Source organism: Elgaria multicarinata, chromosome 9 (assembly GCF_023053635.1).
Source record: "Elgaria multicarinata webbii isolate HBS135686 ecotype San Diego chromosome 9, rElgMul1.1.pri, whole genome shotgun sequence".
Taxonomy (NCBI): Eukaryota; Metazoa; Chordata; class Lepidosauria; order Squamata; family Anguidae; genus Elgaria; species Elgaria multicarinata.
In genome coordinates, this window is record NC_086179.1 from 53,845,981 (window position 1) to 53,868,574 (window position 22,594).

Below are 22,594 nucleotides of genomic sequence, written 5' to 3' on the forward strand. Positions count from 1 at the left end.
TGGGTATGAACCCAGTTACTGTGGCAAATGATGCTATAAAAATTCCTAGACCTCACATAGTTTTGATGGTGGTTCTGATCTCGTACAATCTCGTATATAGGAATGAATGTAAGATTTTAACTTGTTCTCTTTAGACTTCTCTTGCTAAAGGATGAGTCTGTGTTGAAACATCTCCTACAACAAGAGGCAAAGAAGAAAGAGTCCGTTCGTCTTGCTGAAAGCAAGGTTGCTAAACTTAATGAGCAGCTGCAAGCAACAGAGAAGATACTAAATGCTAATAAAGTGTTTTTGAAGAAGCTTCAAGAACAAGTAAATTGGCTTTTTCTATAGCTCTGTAAATGTTCAGTTTCGTACAGTAATAGGCCATGGCTAGACCAGGCGATATCCCGGTGATTGCCCCGGGATCATCGCTGTGTGTCCACATGACGCACAGGGCATCCCGGGAGCAGGGAGGGATGATCCCTCCATTGGCCTGGGGTATCACCCTACCTTTCCCCCCTGCTTTTTCCACGGTCTCGGGATGATCCTGAGACTGTGGAAAGTGTGGCCGGGTATTGTGGGTTTTCCTGGCTCCTCGAGAGTAACCGTGAGGAGCCAGGAACCGGGTACAGGGCATGGAGCTTCTCAGGAGCTCTGTACCCATCCGGGCTGGGGTGGTGGGAGGGCAAGACCTTTTTTAAAAAAACTTAGCTTGCGTTCGAGTGCTCATGCACTCCTTTTCCTTTAAAAAACCACCCCAAAATGGTGGCCACGATGTCACGTGCCGCGTGTAGATGAGGGTGAAGATCATAAAATCGCGAGATTGTCGCCCTCCAATCCCCCTGTCTAGCCATGGGCATAGGTTTTTTAAAGCTATCTGAACTTACTAGACATATCTGGGGTTAGTTTTATCAGTTTATTTTCTTTACGTACATGCTTTGCTTCAGTGCTGAATGTTGAAATGCTTCAGATTCACAGAGTACAGCAACGAGTGACAGCGAAGAAAGCACTGGCATTAAAATACGGGGAAGAGCTTGCCCGAGCAAAAGCACTGGCTAGCAAAGAAATTGGAAAACGAAAACTTGAGCATGATCATTTTGGAGTAAGTTTATTCTTGGAATCTTAGCAATTAAGAATATTGACTAGGATTCAAGGAACCATTCAACTACTCTGGCATACCCAAGGAGGTTTGGGCTTGTTCCTCAACAGCATGGCGTTTCTCACTGCATGGCATACCACATTTGAAATTTAGGAGACTTTCAGAAGCAATTTGCGATACAGCAGTGATTTGCTACTTAACAGGTGAAAAGTCCCGCTGAACCAGGATTAGGATGCACGCAGAGTAGTCCTTTGGATGCAGGCCGTTAAGGATTTAGGCCTTACCTTTGCTTTGCGTCACATGAATAATGGAGTTAACAGGAGTGTGACGCTTCTTGTTCAGCCATGTTGTGGTGAAGCATTCCTACAATTTTTGTCTCTTGTGTGAAACTGGTGTTCATAACTTTCAGAGAGAATGTTCAAACTGGCTATATATATTTTATTCAATCTTTCTTATGCTCCTTTTTAATTGGCTTCCAAAAGCTAGTCTGCATAAAATGTACATAGATTAAATGCACATCTTGGTCGCCAACCAGAAATTGATGTTTGCCAGGACCATGCCCCTCAACCAAAGGGGCAGTATCTTGTGTCTGACCTTATTGTGCACCTCCAAAATACATAGACAATAGCTTGCACTCGTTTCCAACTCTAGGATTGAAACTAGGGTGGGGAATTCCATGCAATGTGAAAACTTGCTGCTGCCCCCACTCCAGTATGGAGCTCAGCGGGGCGGAAGCTTAGTTTGGTTCTATGCTGATTGCACACTCAGTGCCCAGCTGGTGCAGGGACAAGGCTACACAACTTCTCTTTCCTCAGCCAGCTGGACAGGACAGAAGGAGAATAGTGGCTTCTTAGGTGCTGGATGGAGAGAGAAGAGACAGGCTTTGTGTCTGCCCATGCTGGGAACTTGGGAGTAGCCAGGAAGCACAGATATAAGCTCACCCCCGCCCCTGGCTTTGAGGTGGGTGGGGGAGATGGAGGCTTGGGTTTTCTCTGTGTTTGCTAGCCACTTGGCAAAAAAGTGGGGCTTGTCATGTTTCCCAGGGGTTGACTTAGCACTTGCCTCGTGAGTCCTTGTCAATATATCTACTATAGCATAATTTTATTGAATCCCTAATAAACATGTCATTGGATTTCTGGCAGACCATGGTGTGGTTTCCCTGTTGTATGTGTAAATTCTCTGGCAAAAATTTAGAATATGAAATTAGTCAAATGTTGTGTTTTGCATTGTCTTTAACTGAGTAAGGATAAGAGATTAAAAATTGTGAATGCGTTTCTTGGCAGCCAAACAAAATATTGAAAGTGGAGAAATCTCCTTCCTCAAGTCCCAAAAAACATTCAGCAGAGCTGATTGCACTGGAGAAAAAAAGACTGCAGCAACTACAGTATGAGTATGCTCTAAAAATTCAGCAACTGAAGGAGGCCCATGCGCATCAGACTAAGGATCGAACAAATATTCTCCCCATTGCAGAAGAGGAACCTGAATTTGCACTACCTCAACCCTCCCTTCATGATCTAACGCAAGACAAATTGACCTTGGATATTGAAGAGAACTACTTTGATGATGAAATTTTGTCCAACTCCAGCAGAGAACGAAGGAGGTCTTTTAGAGAATCGAATTCTTTTACAAAACCTAATCTTAAGCACATAGACACTCCCAAACAAGAAACTACAAACAAACTTTCTAAAAAGGCACTAGAAGAACCAGAGCTCTTTTTGGGTCTCAATATTGATGAACTGAAAAATCTTTATGTGAAAGCTGATGGCTTGGAAGATGTCTTGAGAAAAACTACAACACTCATAGTTTCTAATGAAGAAAAGTTACATGGTCAGGTAATTCTGTGTTTTAAATAATACTAACATAATATTTTTGATGGATTATTGTGGCTTTAAGTTTTTGTATGATTAAAAATATATACACATACACATATTATGCACCTCTTTCCTAGGAAATAACAGTGGATGTAGACCCCTTCACAGCTCCAAGTAAACAAACAGAAGGAAAGCCATATCCATTTGGACCATATCATAGCCCTCTTCTTGTTTTTAAATCTTACAGGTAAGAATTCTGCATTGTTAAAGACGATATACCTCAAACAGCATATTGTCGTAAGGCTGCTTTGGGCGTGGATGAGGATTACAATTGTAAATAGAAATGACTTGGCATCGAAAGGCGGGACGGGGGCTGGAGAATCAAGGGAGCAATAGAGAAATAGAATTGCTCAAGCATACTTGCCTGGATGATTCTGATGCAGGGAGGGCAACTAAAACATATCAAGCAGCAGACGCTAAACCCTACTTCTTTTTGTAATGATTTAGTTTCCATTTAGAAAGGAGAAGAAACCAGATTAAAATATTTTATTAGCCATTGTAATTCCTTTTGCATTGGTGAAATGGGAAGACCTCTTCTAAAATGATATAAAGAGCACTTAGCGCTTGGCTGGTATTCAGCATAATGAAGCACGTGCTAGACCTTGCTCCCTTCATATGGGACATGTGCTGGCAGAGCAACCTTAATGTGGCACTGTTTATTGATCAGTTGAAACCCAATGAAGGATGAGGTGGAACAAGCCATGATACTAATGCAGGTTGGCTGGCTGCTGAGTACAGGTGCTGCTTGTTCATCTTTGTTTCCCCCACTGAGGTTTGGCCTGATTGGTTCTGGCTCAGTTTATGAATGGTATCGTAGCATACTCTTATTTATGCCCAAATGTTTAGCGTTTAAAAATTGGTTTATGATTTTTTTCAAAATCCCTAACTTTGTAAACTAGATGCGCTATCATTGATCATTTGTTTTGTTATCCGTTATATGAAGAGTCCTTTATGTCTCTTCTACTCGAGTAAACCACCTAATGCCCTCATGAATAAGGAGAGGGCCTGGAATGACCTGTGTGTTCAGGCACATGCAAAAATATCACTGTGATTTGAAGAGACTTTGCATCCCTTGCAACAGCCCCTATCAGTGACAGTAGTACTGTTGGGTGGGCGTTGATTTTGCCTGCAGTGCAAAATCTAAGTATACGGCTTTACTTCTCCCATATAGGGCATATTTGCTGTGCAGTTCTATTGAGGTGGGAGGTAAAAGCCCTCATCTGGTGATCTTCCTTAATGTCTCCCATTTGAAGTTAGGAAGGGCCATTGGGAAGAACCTATATATTCCCACCATGTGTGTTCTTTTCTTCATCACTCTAGAGCTGGGTAGGGTGACACACGACTGGCTGCGGCCCCGTCACCAACTCAAAGTCCCAAAATCTGCTGGAAAACAAGGCGTACAGGGATAATGGTGCTCCCGACAGCCTGTCGAACAGCTGTTTGGCATTTTGTTGAGAGTGGAGTTCTGCTGGGAAATGGTGCACACTCCCTGTACTTCCTGTTTACCAGGGAAATAGCTGTTTCTGCAGAGAAACAAGTCATGGGATGGCTCCCCTCATGCAATCTTTTTCTTAGGAGCCTCATTCTGCAAACCGCCCACAAAATATTCTGCGGCCAGCCCACCGATAGGCCCCATTCTGTTGGGAAACAAGGTACCCACTTCAGGTGCGCTGTTTCCCAGCAAAATTGCTTGGATTTTGGCAGCCTCTTATGGTGCTGGGTGGGGAGGAGAGTTAATGCATCAATCCTGCTAACTTAATGCACAGATGATAGCTCATGGCCTGCTCACATGAGCTGTGTAACATGAAAATAGTAGTCATGCAAGATGCTTATTCTACATTCACTGTTCATATGAGTAGACCACTCATTGCTTTACGCTCCAGGCAGCCTTCCACAATATGGTGCCTTCCAGATATCAGTACCAGCCAGCATGGCCAATGGTTAGGGATGAAGGGAGTTGTAATCTGAAACAGCTGGAGGTAAGAGGCACTAAATCACAGCCTCTCGTATGAGCAGTTAACTGCATGTATAAGCAGCCTGATCAAGGAACCCAAGAACTGAGTTTTATGCATGTGACTTTCAGGTAATCAGTAATGAAGCTTTGTACCAAATTGAACAGAACAATCTTCCGGTGATTTGATTTTTCATAGCTCCTGGAATTTAAAATAATTGCCACACTAGGAAGGATCCAGCAGTGTCCAGCTGCTAGCACTATGTGCATTGCGTTAGCGATGGTTTCTGCTAGTGCAATGTAAGTAGCACTAGCAGAAACTAGACGCTGTTGTAACCTTCTCTCTGTGTGTGTTTTCTTACTTGTGCCTCACCCTTTCTATCAATCAGCACTGTAATACACAGGATTGACCTGATTTCCCTCGGTTGATATCCTTCTAATATTGCTTTCGAGACTAAAGCAGATAAATAGGGAAAGGATACTGCATTATCAAATGTGATAACATGCACAGACTTCCCAGTTGTCAGTTCAATACCCAGCTGACCTCGCGTTAAGTGTCCTGAGCAAGAACGAAAAACCAACTCTATTCCCTTTGGGCTTGAACAACAGGTGGTGCTACAGATCTACTTTGGCTTACCTTTCAGAAGTGAAGTGATACTTTAGTCAATTTTTACTACTTTCAGCACATTTGCTTTTCAACAAAGAGCTACTGTTCTTGGCTTGAAAATAAACTGTATGTTCTTATTTCCCCTTTTTAGGTTTAGCCCTTATTTTCGAACAAAAGAAAAGCTTTCCCTCAGTTCAGTATCCTACAGCAACATGATTGAGCCCAAGCAGTGTTTCTGCCGTTTTGATCTAACAGGCACGTGCAATGATGATGACTGCCAGTGGTGAGTTGATTATCTCCCCCCTCCCCTTCCCTGTCTTCAGTTAAGCGATATATTCTGCACAGGTTATTGACCCAGGAATCCAAGCAAATTTGTCATTTGATTGAGGAAGTTCTTTATTGCAAATATAACTGCTTAAGGCTGGAGTGTTAAAAAAAATATCTTTCATATTTGTATCCCGCCCTAACCATGAAAAATTACAAGATGCTAACATATGTTTAAAGAAATCAATTATAGTAACAACATATATACAGAAAGAGCAGTAGCCAGTATTCTTAGCTGCCCAACAGCACAAAGTCCTAGAATACCTGCCAAAGGATTTAGTCATCTTTCTGATGCTCAGTATGGATGAATATGGGTAATTCTGCCTTGGGAACTGATACTTAGCTACTGCAAGAAGATAGTTTTATACTTTACTTGTATGGAAACATTTAGGGGGCGGCTTGAACTGTTATCTGCTGTGTTTGGCACAATACAGTTTAGAAGTTGCTAGGTCATAAAATATCTACTGTGCCTCCCTTCCCGCAAAATAGAATCCAATGGTTTGGGGACAACGTGTTAAATACAATGATAATGTTTCTTCGTGAAAACTTATGTAAAAGAGTTTTCCTGGGAAAGAATAGTGAAGGTATTTTGTTTTATTTTTACAGAGCACTTTGAATTTTTGCAGTGCTTTAGAATGGTTACAAAAACTCTTTGAGCCCATTCACTAGTTCTCATTTTATATACAGTCTTCAGTTTTTATATTGCGTGGTGTTTGAAATCTGTTCCTTATTTAACCGTGTTCACTGGATTAAATTGGAGTTTATCAGATGCTATCTTGAGGGGCTAGATTCAGCCCACAAAACATTTCCATCCAGCCACTGGCAGCACTTTCAGATTGGCCTTTTGTCTACTAGCTGTCTGTCACACAACTGATCTGTTTAAACTTCTTAAATTATAACTAATATTTGAGAATTGGATAAACTTATCTCAGTGCTATTCAAAATTCAGTTTGCTTCTGAGTAATGTAAGTTTGAGAAGATGTCTGTAATATACTAGGGTTACTGAAGTGATTGCGGGCAACTGAATATGGGAGAGGGTGGATGGTGTGCTCTTTCTGGCAAGAGCACTCATTAATCCTTTATGCTTCCAACTGTATTCTCTTGATACTTGGAATAGTTTTTAATATTGTTATTAAAAAGCAGCAGTCGTATACTTTAGTATACTGTTCATGGAATCTTTTTTTCTGTGTCTGTTTTAAAGTTGGATTATTACTTCTTTTAGGCAACATATGAAAGATTGCACTCTCAGCCGAAGACAGCTGTTTGAGGATGTTCTTTCATACAATTTAGCATTGATAGGCTGTTCTGAAAAAAGCACTGATGAAGAAATAAGCACTGCAACAGGTGAGTTGTTATTTTTCATGTTGCTGTAGGAAGCAAGCTGCTTTCTAACATTTGTTTCCGTTTTTCACGGCAATAAAGTATTTCAGCCTTCTGCTATACCTTAGTCCTCAGTAAGCTTGTCATTCCTTTGTAATTCTCACCAATTTAAGCTGAACAAAGTATCAGACTTCATCAAAGTGAAAAGTACTTGCACTTTTATTGATTGTCACTTGTAGCATTTAGACTTTTTTCAGAGTTCTGTGTGGATTCCTTCTTGGATTTACGAATGCACACACTTATAAAATACTGATAGCAGCATATGTCTTAAGGTAGTGCTACAATTTCATTTCAGAAAAATACATTGAAAAACTTTTTGGTGTAAACAAAGATCGCATGGCAATGGATCAAATGGCTGTTCTTCTTGTTAGCAACGTCAATGAAAGCAAAAGTCATAGTAAGTAATTTCAAAATATCTCAACAAGACTTTTATTTATGTGTTAGGCTTCATCATGCACTCTGTATCAGTATATAGCGGCTTTTAGGAAAACATTTTACCTCCGGTTTATTTTTGTTGCATAACAGCCCCTCCGTTTACAACCTGGAAAGAAAAAAGGAAATGGAAGCCCAAGTACTCAAAAAAACCACCTGTGGACAGCGATACCAGCAATGAAGAGGAGCAGTCTTCTGGTCCTATTAAATATGGTAACATTAATGTAGTGCAACTAAATCTGGGGTGTAGATCAATCACAAAATGTGGAGAATAATATTTGTACCTGAACGTATTTACTTGACTTCCTCTTAAATTTGTCCCATAATGATAATAATCATAGACACTTAAAGAACAATCCCGTAGCCCCTAGAGCGTGTCTGAGGGGCCGTAGAATACTGGGGAGTGCTCCCTCTGATGCTGTATACAGAGCTGTGGAAGGGAAATTTCTGCTCAAATTTCTGCCCCTCCCAGCCTTGGCAGAGAGCTCCACTGTGTCTCCTTTCCCGAGGTTAGTGTTGCAATAGGGAGGGAGGAAATGGGGCATGCCAGTGGATAGGAAGGTGTGGGTTTCCTCCATCTCTACCCCTAGCCAAGTAGGTGTGCTGATGGGTTCAGAGGCCCATCTAATTCAAAATACAAAAAAGGAGGATGGAGAAGCTGTAAAAGCCTTCATCATTCCTCCCACCTTGCCTGGCTTTTGCCAGCAGGGCATAGAATAGCTGAATTTGTCTAATTCTGTAGGATTGGATTCTAAGATAAATATTTAGGAAGCAACTGGGGAACATGTAGAGTTTCTACTTGTAAGAGATTAGTTGATACTGCTTTTGTTCAGAAGATAGAACATGCTTAGTGGTCCGGTCCTGTGGCTGCGTCAATCATTCATATTAATGTCACTTTACTTTAGCAATAACTATAAGAATCTGTGAAAATTCAAAATGATAATGTTTAGTCAAACACCTAGTAGAATTTATTATTACTGCTGGCCACTGCCATTTTGTGTGTCCCATTTTAAAGTAAACCAGTTTTCAATGGAAAGCACAAAGTTCCTTAGTTTGTTTTGCCAAGAAAGTCACTCTGTCCTTCTCCACCTGTGTGTTTAGCTTTAAGTATATTCTTACAGAGAGGGCAGTATCTTATAGGGCTGCTTCCCCTTCTACTGGTTCTGTTGCTTTTCTGCTTCTTAAAATTACGCCAGAAATGAGTGGAAATACTCCTTTCCGGATTGAGACAGGTCAGCGGAACTCACTTCTGTGAGCTCCGCTGACCTGCCCCATTCCAGATAATAGCATTTCCGCTCCTTTTGGGTTATTTTTAAAAGCATGAGAAGCCCTGCTGTGCTCCAGCGAGTGCACAGGCACAGTGGTGTAGTAGCCAATAGTAAGAACTACCCTGAACTTAAAATGTGGCAGTCTTGAAAAAGGAATGCTTTTATTTGCAGCTCCTGCAGTAGAAAACAAAACAAATGTTCCTGCTCTGGATGCTGTTGTGACCCCCGATGATGTGCGGTATTTTACAAATGAAACTGATGATATTGCAAACCTGGAGGCAAGCGTACTTGAGAACCCTTATAATGTTCAGCTTTGGATCAAATTGGCCTATAAATATCTGAATCAGAATGAAGGGTAGGTGACTCTTACTATGCAAACAAATCAGTTGCACCTTTTGTCTAAGGCTTCTCACCTGTGCTGCTGTAACCGGCTTTTCTCACTAGCATCAAAGGGCCCTTTGTTTCTCTGGCCAAGCCACAAGTAGCTTATTGTTTAAAAGCAGTTGGAAAAAATTGATTAGCTCTTTCATTGTACACACAGTGCAGAGTAAGGGTAATAAAGTATCCTGACACTTTAAATCAAAACATGTTTCAGTTCAGTAGTACAAGGAGGGACTCATTTTATAAAAAAGAGCAAATTACAAAATTCAATGGATTTCTAATATCATGGTGAAATAGAGCATTCTTTTCTTTTTTAATTCATTACGATAAAGCGGGAAGTATCTGTCTCAAATGAGATGACATCTCAGAGATGACTTATACAAGAAGTCTTATCTCCCTAGCAGGAACTATCGGGTGTTTTGAGACTACTGACAGCAAACCTGAGTTGTGGCACAGTATCCACAAGCAGCATAGAGTTACTTCGCAGGTTCCCTGTTAGCAGCTTCTCCCACCCCCCTCTTCCATTCAGATCTATCAGGTGTCATGGAGTTACTTTGCAAGTTTACTGCTCAGCAGCTTCTTCACTTCCTGCACCCATTTCAAATCCCTCAAACTGTTATAAATACTGAAGAGGAAAATTCATTGGGGGGGGGGAGGGTTAGGGAGAGCTGAGGGGAAAATCTGTCTGTGTGAAGCTCAGGGTTGTACCTGAATATGAACGTGAATGTACAATATTTTCTTGTTTCACTTTTTTATTGAAGATCATCCTCAGAATGCTTGGATTCTGCTTTAAATGTTTTGGCCCGAGCACTAGAAAATAACAAAGAAAATTCTGAAATCTGGTGTCATTACCTCAAGCTATTTTCAAAAAGAGGAAATAAGGAAGAGGTGCAAGAAATGTGTGAGACAGCAGTGGGATACGCCCCTACTTACAAGATCTGGTGGACTGTAAGTTTGCTTTCTGGAAACACTACAGATACACGAAAACTAACTATCTTTGAGTATTTCAAAGTATTTATTAATACCTTATAAAATCCTGTATATGTTTAATTCAAGAACTTCCACTGAAGAGTATTTATTTATTTATTTATTTATTTAATTACATTTATATACCGCCCCACAGCCGAAGCTCTCTGGGCGGTTTACAACATTAAAGCTGACAATTGGTATTTCCCCCTTGCTTTCGCTCATGGGATTTACTTTAGTCTGCCATGGGGAATCTAGAACCTTGGAAAATATACCAGACACTGTGGTGCATTCACTGGAACCTTTTGGGGCCCATTTCCCATCGCCTTGTGCCCTTTCTAAACAAAAAAAATCTATGCTTCCAGAGTAATAGTGCAAGTGGCTGCAGTTGATAGCAAATATCTGAAATGTTCCTGTGCATACATTCAAGTGCTTTAGGCATATGCATGGACTTCTTGGGATCCTGAAAGAAAATGTGATGCAACCTCAAAGGTATACACCAGGCACTAGAAATAATGTTGTTTAGCCTAATGCATTTCAATTCGATGGCTCTTCTTCAAAGGCACAAACTAAACAAAGCAGCCTTCTTTACTGTTGCAGGGTAACTTCGATTTGAAACACTTTGGGTTAAATATAGCCTATTTCTAATGCACCATCCCCCCCCTCTTGTTTCTGCATCTGATGCTCACCCTCCTTTCTTTCCTCTTTGTATCCTTACCATTGTGTCTAGATTTCTGTTTGGTATGATAGAAGATCCAGTATGGAAGTACTATTTCTGAGCAGATCATGGACATATCTGAGAGATACTTTGGACATTTTTTAGAAACTTCTGTAATTTTCGAGTTCTAGTATATTGAATTTACATGAACAGGAAAGGAATCATTCTTATACCTAACTTACTGTAAAAATATTTTTCTCCCTTAAAACTGTTACTCAGTTTCTAAATCTGGAAAACACCTTTGATGGAAAAGATTATGTCTGTGGAAGAATGCTACAATTCCTAACAGAAACTCCAAAGTGTGAGGAGAACTTGGATCTTCAGTCCTTTCACTTGCTGGAGATGTTGCTGTATAGAGTTCACCTAAGCCTCTTTACTGGGAAACAACAAAATGCTATTGCATTATTTCAGGTACTTGCTTATTTTTTTAATGTCATGTTACGTTGGTTACATTTTTATCCAAATGATTCTGGCATGGAGCATTCAGTGATGGCAGGTGTACCCGGCACCTTTGCAACAGAACTCGTTTCCTTGGTTCCTACATCAGCACACTTTCTCCAATTGGTCCGCTGGTGTGTTGCCAACTCCTGATGGGAACTCCCTTCCTGCCACCCCCCCACCCCCCCGGCGCATCAGATTGCCAAATGGAATTAATTAATTTTATGAGCCCTTATGAACACATTTTTATTGTTTATTTTTGTTGGAGTCATGCAAGCCAGGTCATTGTTTCAGTTTTGAGTCAATTCTAGTTAGACACAAAATTGTTTCTTATAATAAAAGAGCTAGGCTAGTCCCAGTTTATTTTGCTTTAAAAACGGTGTGATAATTCCACTTAAGGAAGACTACCTATTGAGAGCAAGTGTGTTGTAGTGGCTGGAGTCTTAGACTAGGACTGGGAGAGTCCTGTTTCAACCCCCCACCCTGCCATGAATCTCATTGGGTGACCTTGGAGTAGTCATTCTTATTCTTATCCCACTTCACAGGATGGCTGTAAGGCTAAAATGATACACATCTGTACTGCCTTGAGCAACTTAGAGGTGCATTTGGATAGAAACAATCCAAAATTATTTTCAGTGCGGTATTTGTTTCCAGCCATAGGTTGGGGCATCAGAATGTGATATGACACTTTGAAAACGTTAATCTTTCTATTAAAAAATACGTAGTTTCTATGTTTTATGCTTATAACCCAAATTTTGTTTAAATGATCACAATAGATAATAATCATCTATTATTTCTATATACAAAATAATACGTATACTAAATAATAGATTCCATGCAATACAAAATTTCTCTATATAAAACACTTAGGTATGTTTCCGTAAAGGCTTCAGCTGATACAGGTTGCTAAGCCCCTCGCCCGACTCCTCCGGGCTTTCCAAGGTAGATCCTGAAAGAAAATTACCTTGGAAAGCCCGGAGGAGTCGGGTGAGGGGCTTAGCAACCTGTATCAGCTGAAGCCTTTCTGCTTCTTCGCTCTCCCCCCCCCCCCAAAGGGGGCAGTGCCACGGTACGGAGTATGAGCGAGGCATGACCAGGGCCCTTGGTGGCCGGGTAGGAGGCTGCTCACCTGTTGCGAGCCCGGGCCCCGGCCTAATCTTATGCGAGCTGGGCGGCCGCCCCAAGGCTGACAGGAACCCTGGGGAGAGGGGGACACCTGCTCCCCTCCCCCAACCTCTCTGCCCCCCCCCCAGGTCTGCCAGATGGCGCTGTATTGGCGGCCTCCAAGCAGCCCACGGCCCCGTGATGATATTTAATTAATAAACTTTAAGATATGCTACAACGGCATATGTTACACCCGGGTACAGCTAGTAGAAAATACAATACAAAATGGTTGTGACCATGCAATGTTTTTATTTTATGCAATAAATATTTTATCATAAGCTATATATCTAGAATGTTCTTTTTCATAACTAGGCATAATACAACGATGTTGCCCTTTTAAAAATTTTAAGCATTATGTCACTTTCTGCTATATAGAATGCACTGAAGTCAGCAAGTGAAAAGGTTATAGTGCAACACCTCAGCATAAGTGACCGCTGCTTAGCTTGGCTATCCTACATTCATCTGATTGAATTTGGTCATCTCCCAGTCAAGTTCTATGATCCTGCCAATAGCAACCCTTCAAAAATAATGAAGAAGGAGCCATTTTTAATACCTTGGAAAACAATTGAAGATGTGAAGGCTAATCCTGATACATTGTTAGCAGTGTTTGAAGGTAATTCTACTAGTACAAATTCAGCTGTGTTTTTTTTTAATTAATGCTTAATAGCATATCTATAATAATTTTCTATTCAGCGGTCCTGTATTCAATGTACTTATCAAAGTGGAGGCTGCTTGTCGCCTCCATTGATTGCATGTACATAGAATGTCTAGGAAAAGTTAAGGGCAGTATCCAGTTTGATACTAGTCGCCGCTATTGATTGCATGTACATAGAATGTCTAGGAGACGTTAAGGGCAGTATCCAGTTTGATACTAGTCGCCTCTATTGATTGCATGTACATAGAATGTCTAGGAGACGTTAAGGGCAGTATCCAGTTTGATACTAGTGCTAGCATAAACAATATTGTTCTAGCGTAAATGACCTCTAGCACAACACCAATGGAAACCCATCACAGCAGCAAATGTTATTGGTATTGTACTAGAGGTTGTTTATGCCAGCACAACATAATTTGTGTTACTGCTAGTGCCAAATTGGATACTGCTCTTTGGCTGCGGTCCTGTATATACATATTGGGAAGTAAGTCCCATTGAACTAAGTGGAGCGTATTTCTGAGTATACATACATAGAATTGCTCTATTGTAATCATTGTAGACTATTGTTGATAAGAATAAAGGTTGTATTATTTCTTGGGCATGCTGTTAACTGAATCTTTCTCAGTTCCATTGAGTGTGTGGCAAGGTTTGCCTTTTGGCTCGCTTCCTTTTTAACTTCTATCATTCCAAAATATTGAACGACATCCATTCTTTTATTTTCATTTCACATTTTTGGCAACCCTTTATTTTGCCACTATATTGTACATTGAAATGATTTTGACCATAGATAACTTTTATTTATAAGATAAAGCAAGTACCAAAAATTGATGTCAAGATATAATGCCACTGATTAGTAAAACAACTAACTACGTGCAAAAAAATAACACACACACAAATTGGTGCATGTTCCATTGCAAAGGACATGTTTTCTGTTCTTCAGTTCAGTTCTATTGCTGTTTTCATTGTCTACAGTTTATTATCCAAAATAAACTTTCTAGGCTTTCAGCAACTGCTGAAAAACCTTGGTAACTACAAAGATGTAGTCATTTACTGCTAGAAAGTTAAAAATATGTGGATGTATGTTTTAATTGATAAATACTTTACAGGGCCAAGTTTGGGAAAGATTTAAGGATCTTTATTTAGGTATTCTTTGCCTATAATAGATAATTTTCAGATATTAAATAATTATATAGTATTATGATTTTGCTTTGTGAACCGCTTTGGGATTTTTTTAAAAAATGAAAAGCAGCACACAAAAAATCTTTTAAAAATAGTTTTTTCAAATATTGGGGCTTAAGCTTTGTATTCCATGTTTTAAAGGTAGGATTTTAAAAAAAAGAATTTGAGGCACACACCCCTTTCAGTAATTCAAACTAAAACTGACTCTTAGTGCCGTGATTCCAAGCCCTGCTGCCGATACGAGACAATAAAGACATCTGCTGTATAATCCAAAAAGCTTTATTCAACAAACATCTCTTCTTACCTGAAGTGTGTATGTGTGAATGCTAGGAGCTATGCTTTAAGCTTAATTTAACTAACAAAGTTAGGCAGCTGCCTTCAAGTCAAGCAGGGCTCTTACCAGGATTCCAACAGACACTTTTCATTAGGGAGGGTCTTTCTTGAGAAACCTCTCATGAGCCGCTATCCCAAGAGACCGCCTCCCATCTCCTCTCAGCTCCGCCCTATTGACCCTGCGGTGGACTCTGATCTGTCAACTCTAGTGTCCCCTCCCCCTGAGACAGAGGCTGAGTTCCCAGGAGCAGAGGATGGTCTCTGGGGCATTTGCATTCTCACAGATAAACTGATGGGAAGATTCATCCTTGACTCCTGAAGAGTTTTGGAAAATCTTCTCCCCTGCTTCCTGTGTTGACTGGTAAATTTCTTCTGCTTCTTCTGCTTCTGAGTCTGACCCTCTCAGTCCCTTCCCCCACACTAGGAAGAACAGGCCTGATCCTGACACTTAACTTTATAGATATCTGAGATTTCATCTATTCCCACTCCATTTTGGTTCTCCAAAATTGTGTGTCAATGTTTTTTATAGTAGAGTTGGGAAAATGCCTCTGAAAGTCAGGATTCCTTTTCTTACACAGAATATAATCTCTATTGACAGTCACAGCCTCTCAAAATTATGTTTAGTAGATAAACTACAGAATTTCATCTTATTAACCAAGTACTGCCTTGAACATAGCCAAATACAGCAGTAGATATTGGTTATTTTAATTCATTCAAGAATATTGCTTTCAGAAAGCTCATATAAAAGGTTTGAAATTGAGATACAAGTTAAATCTGAGTGCTGGGTTCAATATGATACTAGCTGCATTTGGACAGTATGATAATCAATGGTGGGGTAATCATCAACTCAACAATTGTTTATCTAGGGAGTACTCCCCTTACAACATGATGATAATCAACCATGGTGTAGATTAGGATCAGCTTTGACTATTAATCCATGCTGAGTTGACTCACTCATCCCCCACCCTCAATCCTCCCTATAGTATCTCATCAACCATTGCGCCGAAAATCTATCCTGTCTGCTGGACTAGAGCGGCGGCCGCCACTTTGACCACTCTTGCCTTGTGACTCTGGCCCTTTCTACACCTAAGGATTATCCCAGGAAAATGGAGGGATTGTCCCTGCCTGCTCCCGGGATCCCCTGTGTGTCATTTGCATGCACAGGGATGATCCTAGGACAATCCTGGGATAAATGGCTGGTGTAGTCACGCCCTCTGTGGCTGACGAAATAACTAATGGTGGCTGAGGAAATAACCAACGGTGCCCTCCACACAACATGATAACCAATGGTGGTTCAAACAGCCAACTCTGCACAGCGTTGGTTATTTGTGTTGGTTATTTTGGCCAAATAACCAACGGTTGGTTAAAAAAATCTCGCCACACAACTCGATAACCCACGGTGGGTTAAATAATTATTTATTTATTTATTTATTTATCATATTTATACCCCGCTCCTCAGCCAAAAGAGGCTCTCGGAGCGGCTTACACTTAGCAAAAAAGACAGTCCCTGCCCTCAGGCTTACAGTCTAATAAAGACGTGACACACAAGGAAAAGGCGTTCAGGAGGGAAGAGGTAAAGAGAGAGAGAAATTAAGTGGACTGGGGAAAGGGCTGATGGGATTGTCCTGCTCCCGAAGGAGGCCCCGATGTTTCCTTGGCCTGCTCCTGTCCCCTCGGTCCTTCTTCTTCCCCACAGGACCAAGATGGCAGTTTGCCCTGTGGGGGTGGGGGAAGAGTCCAAGAGGAGCAGGCCCCGATGTTTCCTCGGCCTGCTCCTGTCCCCTCGGTCTTTCTTCTTCCCCACAGGACCAAGATGGCAGTTTGCCCTGTGGGGGTGGGGGAAGAGTCCAACAGAAGCAGGCCCCGATGTTTCCTCGGCCTGCTCCTGTCCCCTCGGTCCTTCTTCTTCCCCACAGGACCAAGATGGCAGTTTGCCCTGTGGGGGTGGGGGAAGAGTCCCAACATTAGCAGGCCCCGATGTTTCCTCGGCCTGCTCCTGTCCCCTCGGTCCTTCTTCTTCGTTGGTTATCATGTTGTCTGAACCCAGTCATTTTGTTTTGTTTTACCTGTTGAGCTTTATATAATTTAATTTGAACACTTGTTTTTTTATTGTCAGCTTAGAGAATTTCATTGTCAGCTTAGAGAATTTAAATCTTCACGCTTTAAAGATAACTCTGAAATTCCTTCATAGCTATTTTTTTCAGGCACAGTGACTAAAATCCATGGCTGCATTTTCCCCACCACATACAGGTGGCTAACATGTAAAGTTATTCTATGGCTAAGCCTTTGTATTTGTGGTGTAATCTCACTTCAGTGTCTGTCCTTTTTAGATGCGATACAGTCATGTATTGATGAGGATACTTTGGCTGATGAAAGAAAAGTTCTCTGTCTTCCATTGTACAGAAACATGGTAGTTTTGCAGCAGCTGCTAGAAAGGTATGGTTTTGTTGCATTTGCTGCAAAGTTGACATTTTTGTATACCATTTTAATTTTTTTGCATCAAACAACAGATAGGTACAATGATAAATCACACTTAACTCCAATATATTCTTGAACCTTCCCCTTCTCTCCTGTTCCCTATACTCACAGTAAATACAATTCAGATTGTTTCTGTTATTAATTAAGATGAATATAGCACAAATAAGAGGATGTTCATACCTGCACTCATTTTTAAAAAGGAATGGTCAAAGATAATCCCTAAAGAGTGAAATAATTCAAAAAGAGGCTCATGAAGTTTTTACTAGGTTGGCTTTTTAAAATCTATTTTTTGTGCAATTGTTCAAGGAGAATCTCTTTACTGTTTTATTCAAGGTGGGAAGCTGCCATTGAGCTTTGTAAATCACTCTTGAAATTAAGTCCTGTTGATTGTCAGCTTTTGGAAACGCTGGTTGGTTTGTACTTGCGGACAGGCCAGATTGAAAGAGCTTGTGACGTATGGCTTACAGCGTTTGAGAAAAACCCTCAAAATGCCCAGGTTTTCTACTTTATGTGCAAATTCTTCATGTTCCAGGTAAAACACCATCAACTTGTTTCAGATGTGATTTATAACCTTTTAAATAAACTCAAGAGTTTTTCCAATACAAGATGGTAAACTCATTCAAGTTAGCTGCAATGGAAGGGTTTGACCAGGAGAAGTTGAATTTGTGTTCTCCCCAATTTTTTTTGACTGTCTGTGATTGCTAAAAAGCTGGAATGTGGATCTGAACGTTAGGATTCATTGAGTGACATAGAATATTACAGAGAAGCTTCAATAATCCCTCTCAGTTGCCCATTTCTACACCCATCTTGCGTAATGTGCTTACGAGTGAACAATGCATCCAATCTGGGATGTTGCTACAGAGTTCACCATCGCACGTTAAACAACTGAAGCACTGTAGTTCATTCTTCCTCTGTCTCTGCATAGCCTATTAAATTAGCTTGGTTTCAAAGAGCTATTAAAGATATATTTTATATAATTTTGAGTTGGGCTAGACATTTTGTAATAAGATCTAATGTCAAATTTACTCTTTTATGACAGAATAGATCAGATAGTATTCCTCCACTGTTGCAAGCGTTTGTTGCAGCATTCTTTGAGAATGTACATCAAGAAAGTAGTCCTGTGGATCTGTTACGGTAAGTCTGGCAAGTACGCTACTATTTCATGCTACTATGAACTTAACTAATGTAATGCTTTGCTTGTGTCGATTTGTAATTCTTGTAAAAATGCCTGTTATGTGTTGTCAGTTTGCAGTTTACTTTGCACATTTCTTAAGATTTGTAAGCATACAATTATGACGACTAGTTATGCCTTTAGACTTTACCGTACAATGAAAATCAGTTCACAAACTTGAGTTACTTATTATGTGGTGGCTTGTGTTTGAATATGGATGTGTAAAGTAACAAATGGTTATATGACTTAAAAGTAGACCATAGTAATTTCCAGTGATGTCATTCCAGTAGTGAAAAGCTTGTTTATGTGTCAAATCAAATATTTGATTCAGTTAACACAACCCATTCTACAAACGCTTTCAAAACTCCTTCCTATTTCATTACATTAAGTATTGACCTAGTTGTTCCACTATTACTTGTGCATCCACTAGTAGAACAGTCTCACCTCCTCTGCCTTTTCCACTAGTATCACAATCGAATATAACCCATTGTTTGGAATATAACCCATTTTTTTAAAAAAGCAGTGCACAACACTGTCTGAGAGGCTATTATTAAGCTATTTTCCTGGGTTGTCTATGAATACTCACTGGCCTGGTTCAGACAACACGTGGTTTAACATGTTGTCTGAACCAGGCCACTAAGTGATCTGGTATGCCCCAGCTGAAATGACCAAGTGAAGTAGCCAATGTTGAACTATTAACAGTGATGCTGCAAGCATTGAGAGGCAAGACATGCACCCATCTGTTGAATTACAAAATGCCTTAATAGGTCAGATATAGTGCAAAGCTTCTTTAAACATCTCTTCAATATGTGCAAATGAATTTGGTACTGTCCTGTTGTAGCACACTTGACATTACCCTACCCTGCGTTGTTGGTGGCTGTTGGCAAGGAAATGCAGAGCAACATGGCTCAGTTGTATGATATGGCTAGGAAAACTAGACAAATGGCAACTATTTTTAATGGCAGGGCAGCCCCATGTCTGTATGTTACTTGCCTTGTAGCTCAACGTAGTAGTGTGTCCACTCTCATTTTTGCTCTGATTTTAATCTAACTTTTGTTGGCTAGAGGAGGTTAGGATTGTTTCTGTGTAGCAAACATTTCCTCACTGAAAAAGAACTCTTTGTTCTAGATATTTTTTGAACTTTCCAATGCCAATTGAATATACACCACCTTTGTATAAGGGAAGTTGTACGGAGGAGGCTTTAAATCAGCAAATTCCTTACTTGTGGCAAACATACTGGTGAGTTTTTTCCAGATTCTGAGAATGTTTAATATTACAACAAAGTCTGTGTGAGGGCTTAGTTAAATAAATTCTTGAAGGAGCAGCTAATCTAGTCTCATAGTAGAGTAAATCTTAGGGGTATGGGAGTTATTACACTGGCAACTTTATTGGAGGTTCCTAGTTTCTGCTGTTTGACCAGTGTCCTTTAGAATCTTGTTGTCCTATTGTGGTGTTATGAACATACACAAGGGGTTCCATGTGTGACTCTTCCTCTCACATAGCCTGCTGTTCTTCTCTCATTTAGTTTTGCAGATTAGTGTTGCGAAATATGGAATTCTGTTGTGAAGGAAATGAATGAATTGTAAAATTAGATACGTTTTAGCATAATATAATTTGAGCCCCTGTCCTGACATTTAAGTTTCGAACTATATGCAGATGCAGCAGGAGGAGCTAAATGTGTTAGAATGACCTATAGGCAGCTGACAAAGTCTTTCTTCAAATGTGATCTGTAGTGGAAAATTTTGTTTTATATTTTTGTGAGCAGTCTACTCTACTCCATCTTAGATCATATCCATATTGGGTAGAGCATCTGCAATGGTGACTGCAGAGTTTCTCCTATAGGCGAAAAACAGATGGTGAACAACTAATGACCCTTTGTATATTAACCTTGAAATGTATTTATATTTAGTAACTTAGCATCTCTTTATCGTTGCTATACTTGCCTATTAGCTACTGTGTACTGTAAAAGTTGAAACACTGGCCCATATTGCTAAGCGCTGATTTAGAACAGCGTGCATAAGCAGGAAGGAACCTCAGTGAAGCCTTTGCCTTACACATTCCCAGGCCCCTCTGCTTCTCCTGCATAGAAGGCGAAGGCTTGTCTAGAATTGACCAGAGTTTGTTTAAAGCCACCATCTCTGGTTTCTATATAGTGACAAGCCAGGGTTAGTAGAAAGTGAAATTAAATGCTAGCAAAGGCTGTGCAGGGGGGAACGGGGAGCATGCGAGCCCATGACTTCATTTGTTCCTGGTAAAGCTTGTGCTCGGAGTGCTAAACTAGTCTTCCTCAACCTGGTGCCCTCCGAATATTTTAGACTTCAACTGCCATAAGCCTCAGATAGCATAGCCAATGGTCAGGATTGCTGGGAGTTGTCGTCCAAAACATCTGAACAGCACTAGGCTTACGTGTGAACCAGGTCATGTTTAATATTTCTTGAAAATACTGGGCTTCTACTTGTATAATGTCAAGTTTTTCCATTGCCCCCCTCTCTTTTTTTGAAAAGGCATCAAGTAGTTTTTGTAAATGTAACATTGTTTTCTTTTTTAAAAACACATACGCCACACAAATAGTTTATACCAGTCTCTTCATGGAAGTTCTGGAGAAGCAACAGATGCTTATGAGGCAGCCCTGGGAGCAGTTATGCAAGAGGAAATAGTTCAGCAGATTTGGATGGAGTAAGTTTAAATGATGAGATGTTACTTGACTTTACTAGAAGTAAAGTAATTCAGAAGTGTTAACATCTAGGTTTCACTTCTGTTTTCCAGTTACCTTGTTTTCATCAATGGCAAAGTTGTCAGATCCAACAATCAAGTTCAAGAATTCAAGCTTTTTACTGATCTTGTGAACAGATGTCTTGTTACGGTCCCTACCCGGTACCCTATTCCATTTAGTACTGCTGATTACTGGACCAACTATGAATTTCATAACAAGGTATTTCAAAACTCACAGTAAGGCAGTATTAGTACCAAACAAACATGTAAAGAATTGTGGGCAAATTTCAAAATCTCCACGTCTCTCCATCAGGCAAGATGTTACAAAACAGGAGCAGGGGAGTGGGAGGAAGGCCAGAGTCTTAAGGTGGGATGGATGAAGAGGCACAGACTTAAATGGATTACGCTCTGCTAGGTGTCATGCAGATTTAGGCTACACTTAGAAGCGTTGGAACAAACGAACACTGTACCCTCACTTTTGATTTTGTTTTCAACCTTAGGTGAAGTATGTAGATCCCTTGATAGGTAAAGAACAAAAATAAAATAGAACATTGCTGTTTTTATATAGCAAAGCTGGATATTAATTTTGGGTGGCTCACTAGGTTTAAAAAAAAGTAAATAGAAACCAAATTAGGTATTACCTAGTGGTAAGACAGAAGGAAACCCTTGAACAGTAAAGTCTTCAGGTAATAAATACTTAGCTTCCTCCAGTTATAGAATCCCACATTCTTAAATTGGGACTCCTATATAAAAGTTGCCGTGCTGAAGTACTTATAAGGTTTGCCCAACATTTTCTTCACCACAGAGAACCCAACGTATTTGGGGAAAGTTTTGTTGCCTGTGCATAGAGTAAATGAGCTGGTAGAATTAGGGTGACCATATGAAAAGGAGGACAGGGCTCCTGTATCTTTAACAGTTGTATTTAAAAGGGAATTTCAGCAGGTGTCATTTGTATATATGGAAAACCTGGTGAAATTTCCTCTTAACAACAGTTAAAGCTGCAGGTGCCCTGCCCTCTTTTAAATCTGGTCACTCTAGTATAGCTCCTGCACCTTTAACTGTTGTGATGAAGAGGGAATTTCACCAGGTTCTCCATATATACAAATGACACCTGCTGAAATTCCCTTTTCTATGCAACTGTTAAAGATACAGGAGCCCTGTCCTCCTTTTCATATGGTCACCGTAGTAGAATATCAAGTTTTCTAAATAATTGCAGAAAAATGTTTTGAACGCGGAGGATTTGGAGGAGCTATAGAAGCTGGTATTGCATGTTGCCCTCTTCATCTAACACTGAATCCCCTGAGGTTCATTAGGTTACTTAGTTTTCATCCTTGGTTGATGTCTGTCTCATGCTCTGTCACCTGGTACTTTCCTCTCTACCAGCCCTCTTTACTTTTTTCAAGGACTCACTGCTTCAGCAAATGCTGAACAGTTCTGGAGTCCCGTGTGGTACTCTTTCTTATGAGACTTCTGGGTACCAGTAGTACCTGA

General features: G+C 40.4%; 1 protein-coding gene across 3 annotated transcripts in view; it reads left to right on the top strand.

Annotated features, from left to right (window-relative positions):
- ZFC3H1 (zinc finger C3H1-type containing) overlaps positions 1–22,594 on the top strand; it is a 50,410-nt gene that overhangs the window by 22,434 nt on the left and 5,382 nt on the right. For all 3 annotated transcript variants that reach the window (XM_063133874.1, XM_063133872.1, XM_063133873.1), the window contains exons 13-30: positions 135–309; positions 950–1,081; positions 2,362–2,910; positions 3,027–3,136; positions 5,659–5,790; positions 7,054–7,175; positions 7,507–7,608; positions 7,737–7,856; positions 9,083–9,266; positions 10,054–10,240; positions 11,196–11,387; positions 12,954–13,191; positions 17,073–17,178; positions 17,554–17,752; positions 18,260–18,354; positions 19,520–19,630; positions 20,963–21,067; positions 21,158–21,323. In XM_063133874.1, coding sequence (XP_062989944.1) covers positions 135–309; positions 950–1,081; positions 2,362–2,910; positions 3,027–3,136; positions 5,659–5,790; positions 7,054–7,175; positions 7,507–7,608; positions 7,737–7,856; positions 9,083–9,266; positions 10,054–10,240; positions 11,196–11,387; positions 12,954–13,191; positions 17,073–17,178; positions 17,554–17,752; positions 18,260–18,354; positions 19,520–19,630; positions 20,963–21,067; positions 21,158–21,323 — 3,025 coding nt within the window. The remainder of the gene's footprint in view (positions 1–134; positions 310–949; positions 1,082–2,361; positions 2,911–3,026; positions 3,137–5,658; positions 5,791–7,053; positions 7,176–7,506; positions 7,609–7,736; positions 7,857–9,082; positions 9,267–10,053; positions 10,241–11,195; positions 11,388–12,953; positions 13,192–17,072; positions 17,179–17,553; positions 17,753–18,259; positions 18,355–19,519; positions 19,631–20,962; positions 21,068–21,157; positions 21,324–22,594) is intronic.